The sequence below is a fragment of the Sturnus vulgaris genome, chromosome 2 (genome assembly GCF_052056855.1).
Source record: "Sturnus vulgaris isolate bStuVul1 chromosome 2, bStuVul1.hap1, whole genome shotgun sequence".
Taxonomy (NCBI): domain Eukaryota; kingdom Metazoa; phylum Chordata; class Aves; order Passeriformes; family Sturnidae; genus Sturnus; species Sturnus vulgaris.
In genome coordinates, this window is record NC_142244.1 from 89,862,636 (window position 1) to 89,869,494 (window position 6,859).

The 6,859-nt window shown below is 41.5% G+C and overlaps 1 protein-coding gene across 4 annotated transcripts in view; it reads left to right on the plus strand.

Moving 5' to 3' along the window:
- Window positions 1-4,155, plus strand: part of MAP4K4 (mitogen-activated protein kinase kinase kinase kinase 4) — a 163,740-nt gene extending 159,585 nt beyond the window's left edge. For all 4 annotated transcript variants that reach the window (XM_014893092.2, XM_014893150.2, XM_014893159.2 and 1 more), the window contains 2 exons: window positions 105-244; window positions 927-4,155. In XM_014893092.2, the coding sequence (XP_014748578.2) occupies window positions 105-244; window positions 927-1,010 (224 nt within the window). In that variant the 3' untranslated portion in view covers window positions 1,011-4,155. The remainder of the gene's footprint in view (window positions 1-104; window positions 245-926) is intronic.
- Window positions 4,156-6,859: the final 2,704 nt, after the last annotated feature.

A 6,859-nucleotide genomic window follows, 5' to 3' on the forward strand; every position in this document is an offset into this window, starting at 1 on the left:
ACACATACAGGTAATTTTTAACTAGAGTGTCAGGATATTCTGTGCCTTTTCCATTCCTCCTGTTGCCCTCTGCTCGTCCTGATATGCTGGTTTTTTTTCCAAAGCATACATCCGATCTAACCAGATCATGGGCTGGGGAGAAAAAGCTATCGAGATACGGTCGGTGGAAACTGGACACTTGGATGGTGTGTTCATGCACAAAAGGGCACAAAGACTCAAATTCTTATGTGAACGCAACGACAAGGTACATTCCCCCCCACCAGGCTTTCTGCCAAGGTGATAAACGTGTACTTCAGTTGGGTACTTAGGTTGGGTTGACCCTGACCAGCAGCCAAACGATCAGCCAGCCTCATGCTTTCTCCCCTTTTCCATAGAAGGGGAAGAAAATAGTCAGAAGGCAAAAAGACTCATGGATCGAGATGCGGACAGTTTAATAAGACAGCTTTTATGTGCAAACCAGACAAAATAAAGAGTTAAGACAAAGTCTTCCATGGGCAGGTGGATGTCCAGATATTGTCCATACATAATGCTTGCTTGAGAAGACAGATGTCATCACCACAATGCCCGTCCTTTCCCTGAGCTTTTATTGGTGTACATGATGCTGTATGTTATGGGACATCCATTTGGTCAGTTTGGGTCAGCTGTCCCAGCATTATTCCCTTCCAGCCTCTTGCCCATCCCAGCCCACTGGCCTTTTAGGGGTGAGGGGGCTGGAGAGAAAGCCCTGATAGTGTTGTTCAGCAGTAGCCAAAACACAGATGCAGAGCCCTGCAGCCTACAGGCTGCTGTGAGGAGTATCAGCTCCATCCCCACCAGCCCAGACCAGCAGTGCAGTTGCACTGTAAATACTGGGGAGGGTAAAAGCACATTAGAACCACTGCTGTTGAAACCTACCTGTTGAATTTTCCAATCTCTTTTCTTTGCAGGTTTTCTTTGCCTCCGTGCGGTCAGGTGGAAGCAGTCAAGTCTATTTCATGACCCTTGGCAGGACTTCACTTCTGAGCTGGTAGAAGCAGTGGGATTTGGAGAGGAATTGCTGACATCCAGAGTCTGAGATCTTCATAACTTGGAATTATTTTCAACTGGAGTACAGACCTGCACGAGTGCAGCACTCTGTGTAAATGTGTGTGCAGGCATCACTGGTGTTAGGTTTCTTTATGTTTTTCAACCGAGGCTGCAAGGCAGCTGGTGCTGTAAAGATATTGCCATCAGGTGCTACAATGTCTTTGAGATTTGGGATCACGCTAGAAAGCTACAGGTCTTCTTTTCCCTTCAGCTCCAGTATTCCTAGGATTTGAAGGACTCTGTTTGTTAGTGTTAAAACAGAGGAAGGGGGAAAAAGGAAGAAAAACAAACCAGGCTTACCATGAACATGCTGTTTGTTGAGTGGACAGGAGGCAGGCAAGAGAAGGTGAGAAGTGGTGTAGAGAGTCAGACTGGCTGAAACAGAGGGCAGATCTAGTCTAGTAATGTTAACAATGTATTTAATTGACATTTCTTTTTTGTAATGTGACAATATGTGGACAAAGAGGAAGGTGCAGGTTTTAAGAAGTTAATATTTATAAAATGTGAAAGACACAGTGACTAGGATATCTTCTTCTTGGGGACAGGGAGGGTGGGAAGGGTCTCGGGGTGGAATTCTTAGGGTTTTTTTGTTTCTGCAGTTTTATTTTGGCCTGGCCAATAACTTTAGTCATTTTCTGTGTACCAGGTGTTGCCTGAAACATGTGCAGGTGATTAAAAAAAAAAAGGAAAAAAAAATTCATTTTCTATAATGATTCTGTGTTAGGCCAGAACTTGGTTATGTCACAGTATTAGCACTGCCTCAGTTAAAGGTTTAATTTTTGTTTAAACCTAGAAGTGCAACAACAGTTTTACCACAGTCTGCACTCGCAGAACTAAAAAAAAAAAAAGAAAAAAAAGAAAAAAAAGAGAAATAAAATCCAAACTACATATGTTTATTTTTTGTGCCTACCTCATTGTTTTTAATGCATAAAATAAAAGAGGTGGTTTAGTTTATACGTTTTTAGAAGAAAACCATTAATGTCTAATTTAATCTTAATACCAAAACTACCAGATTGAAAGGTTTCTGACTGTTATTGCATAGCAAGTTTCAGCAGGAGGAGAGAGTAGTCCATTGGGGCAATAGTCGTAGTGGTATGGCAGTGAGACACTGATTAATGTAATTTGCTTACAAAATTTGGTAAAGCAAGCATTTTTAAAACCAGTTTCATCCTTAATAGAAGTCTGAATTTAGCCTAAACCAGAGGTTTCACTCTTCTAACACATGGGCTTAGTAAACAGGCAGGTTAAAAGTAACTAGACTAGTTCTATAAATTGTTAAATGTTGTAGGAAACATTTTGGGGCGGTGATGTTTTTCTTTTTTAAGAATGCAATGCACTAAAACTCTTTTAAGAATGTAGTTAATACTGCTTATTCATAAAAACAGCGTATACCTGTGTTTAGATGTAAGATCCCAGCTCTGGCTTTTTTCCTTTCTTTTTTTTTTTAAGTCAGTTTTATTTTATGAATAAGTTCTGACATTTTTAATAAATGTCTTGAGAGTAATAATTTGTTTAGTGGCTACATGTTCATTACTTGAGAAATCTTGAGTGTATAATAATCTGTTGGTGTTGTAATAATGCACAGTGTCACGATTCAGCTATTTTCCTTTTTATTTTCTTTTTCTTTTTTTTTTTTTTTCTTCCCTTAATTCCTTTGGTGGGGTACTTTGCTGACAGCTGCCTTAAGCTGTTCATTCAGTGAACAGGCTCTCAGTGTTTCATGGGCTTTGTCTTCTGCTGTGGTTAACTTTCCTTCATGGCATGACAGGTAGGGCTTTTAAAACACGTATTCTTCAATTCAGTCAAGCTGATGGCTTGAGCAACTGGTCACACAATCAATTAAGAGCCAAGAGCACCAAGTGTGCAAAGCTCAGACTCAACAGACCCTTCTTTTGGTGTCAAATCTGACTGCTGTAAATCCTTCAACCCTGGTCAGCGCTGCTGCTGAAGACTCTCCTTCCAACATCGTAGACGGTTGAAAAGCGAGCGGTAAACGCGTACCTCCAGCGCATGCGTGTGCACACAGCAACCCCCACTCCCCTACCCCCCAAAAAGAATCAAAACTCAAGAAAGCCTTACATTTGCTGGCGGAGGAATACCTAGAACTATTTTTTTTTTAATTGTATGACTTTTGGATAGTGTTGAAGGTGAAGGATGTGTTCTTTTCAGGCCCGGTGTGGTCAGCCAGAAGAATGATCAACCTTTTGTACTATAATGACTGAAGGGGACTCGGAAATGCGGCGTGATGGTAGACATGGGTGTAATCACAGAGCTGCCCTGTAGTGTAGTTTGCCGAAGCTGATTCGATCGAATGTCAGTCTGCGTGATTTAAATCTTCCAGTGCTATGTGGTCAAAATTAATCTAGTCCTTGAAAGCTGATGCTATTCACCTAGAGGAAGATGCTCCAGTGCTGTAGGGATGCCCAAGTCATGGATATGTGCTGTTGAAGTTTTGAGGCTCCGGGGGAGGGTGGAAATCTCCTTCCTTCAGTGGGTCTGCCCATCTGGCAGCTTCTGCCTCCACAGAAGTGCCAACACGGCAAGGTAAAAACAGTATTACAAAACCACTTCGTATACCAACATCGAACTCTTCAAACAGTGCTTTTGTAAGCAAAGAAGAAAAGAAAAGCTCCTAGGTTTAGTTTTAAGCTTTAATAAGTAATAATTTTCTGTATCTTTAAGTCAAAGTAACCCTAACTTGTATGACTGCAGTGTTTTTATTTTTTATCTTATGCACATGTTATGTTGGAGAAAATGTTTACAAAAATGGTTTTGTTACACTAATGTGCATCACATATTTATGGTTTATTTGAAAGTGATTTTTGTGGGTTTTTTAGTTTTTCATAGTAGTAGTAGTAGTACACTTTTTGTGATTTATAACCCCGAACTCTGCTGATTATAAAGATGCTAAACAATAATACAAAATGACAAACTGCATTAAAATTACTAATCGTAGAGCTGCAAAGCAGACTGGTGACAAGTAAAACACTCAGCCTTTTTTTTGCAGTGCTATCTAACTTGTCTTCTGTGTATTATGGAAATTACTGTTTTTTCCCCGTTTTTCCTTAAATAAAGTCAAATTGACACCTATTGTATGTGGAAAGTACTTTGAATATCTACTGGCTGCAGAAATCAAGCTGCATGTTGCCTAGTTGCATGTTACCACAAGAACAAAAGACTTATTGTCAAATCTCACAATTTTAGAGACTTTGACAATAAATGTGGGGTTTTGAGGGCTTTTGTTGTTGTTGTTCTTTTCCCCCCCCCTTTTTCTTAAAGCCCAGTCTCCTAGTGCAGTTGCTCTTTTGAGAATTGCAGTTTTTGCTTTTGCAGAGAAAGGAGAGTAAAAATCTTAGAAATGTGAGTGTGGGCCTAGAAAGAAGTTGCACAAGGAGAGCTTGGGTGCACTGTGAACGTGCCCTCCTGCCACGCTGCCTTCAGGCATGTGGTTTTTGTAAGCTGGTGTTGCTTATTCTCAAGAGTGCAATGAACAGCAGTCCTGAGCCAGGCTCTTGCATGGCATAAAAGCATGGCTCCAAAAAAGCCAGGCTTCCCGAGACATAAGCCACAAATACTGAGGAGATTTGATGCAAAGTTGCTGGTTTTGTCCCCAGTGCGTCCCTTGGGCTTTGCCTATGTTTTTCCACCACAGGCTGTGTCTGTTTTTCTGAAGTGGAGATAAGCAGTAGACGTTTCCTTCCGACTAGGCTGGTCTCTGAGGAGGAGGAGGAGGAGGAGGAAGTCTGTGGTCCCAGACTTCTGCCTTTCCTTTCACTCTCATCTGCAGAAGGCATGGGATGTGTGTAAGTTGAAAAATGTTTCAGGGTTTCATTTGCTTCCTATAGACAAAGGTATCTGAAATCCATAAGCCTCACAGCTTTTCCGCTTCTGCAAGGATAGATTAACTGAGCTTAAAAAACTCAGGACCAGCCAACTGCTGGTCAGGTTCCTGCTGGCTCTGCTCCAGTTGCTGTTTCAGAGCTGCTGGTTTTCCTCAGTCATCCTCTACCCATTGTTAAACATGCTTAGGTGCAGTTGGGTGAGCACTGTTAGCTGGCTGTGAAGACACATGTGAGCTGATGCTCGTGCAGTAAATAGCTGAAAGCAGCAACCCCAGATGGGAATTCTGGAGCAGGTGCTGGCAGAAGCAAAGGAGAACAGGGAAAACCCTTGTGCTTCTGTGAAAAAAGGCACAACTATGGTCACTTACAGTAAGAAGGAAATTAAAAAAGACCATTGGAAACCATGTAGCAGATCTCACTCCTTTATGAGACTTGTGTAGGTAGCAGTGGTGAGAGACACACAAATTTTTACTTTGTAAAGGAGAGAGGGATATCAGTGGGGCAGAAGAAGACAACAGTGCAGCAAAGGAGCATGTGCATCTTAAAAATTAACAACTGAATTAGTCAAACCAGAGAAAGAAATTATCAAATCTCAACATTGAAACAATTTTTTTACAAAGCTTTTAAAAATGCAAATTAAATATTAGTAAAGCAAAGAACACTTAGGAGATTGAAGCAAAATCCAAATTAGAAAAGGTTAAAAAAGCCAGCCCTTTTCAGTGGGTTGCTCTGGTGAAAGTCATGTGCTAGAGCGATGGGGTTACATAGAACTGTATGTGAAGGTGGGAAAGTCCTGTTTTGTGGGCTGTTACCTTTTGTGCAGAGACCTTGTTAATTCTTCTGTTTGTATACATGTTGTGGTCTGGGATGAGGATACTGCTGAAAAAAGGCTGAAGTTGCAGAAACTTCAAATACAAGAAAAGAGCTGATGGCAGAGAGGGGATTCGGCACCGTGCGTTCAACACAGGACTCTGTGGTCTCAGAATGCTCCGTGGCAACAAATACAGTAGCAGTAATGGCACTGCATTTCCACCTTAGGGTCCAGTGCCTTGTGAGCTCCAGCATCTCAGCCTTAAGATCAGTAAAGAAATCCTAGAATTGTGCTGCTTTGCCTAAGTGGTGTTCAATGAGCAGTGGTCACGGCCAGCCTGGGTTTCTTGTTGCTGGCTGTTACTTTGCCAGGGAATCCCAACCAGTCCAGCAGGGAAACAATGCTGGGAACTTAACTGTGAGAGGACTTCTTTTGCCTGTGAGGAATAGGCTTTGGATTCCAGCTGCACGTGAGGGCTGCTGGACTATAGTGTGGTGTGTAAGGAGATGCAGGTCCAAAGAGCTGTGTGTGCTCAGCAGCTGTAATAATGTTCAATTGTAGTTGTCTTCCAGTACGTACAAATTCACTGCTGAACTCCAGCACACAACTTTTGGCCTATTTTCAACCCGTTAAAAGCAGGAAAGCTGGTAACAACTGTCTTTTGACAACTTTTTTTTTTTTTTTTTAAACACACTGCTGTGTTGGTGCTGCTTGGGGAGGTGTGAAAATGCAGTGTCAGGCCAAAACTAGCACAGCCATTACAGCCATTTGGACTGCTGTGTAGGTTACTGGTTGGGGGAATTAAAGATGAACATCAGGTAATAATTGCAGTCACTTAATTTTCACTTCATGATTCTGTGGCTCCATGCAGCATAAGCTCTTAAAGGGTAAAAACTCTGCCCCAGAAATACCGATAATCTTACTCTCCTTATCTCACTGGTTTATCCCATTCTTGGTCTAAATAATAATAAACTTGGGAGAGAAGGAGGGAGGAAGGTGTTTCATTGTTTAAGTAAATAAATCCCTGACTCAATCAAAATATGCCCTTTCCAGCTGAGGAAATGACTGGGTACTTTCTTTGTTAAATTCTAGTAGGAAATTCACTTTAATGTTTTATTCTCAGGCTCTTTTGATTCTGTGA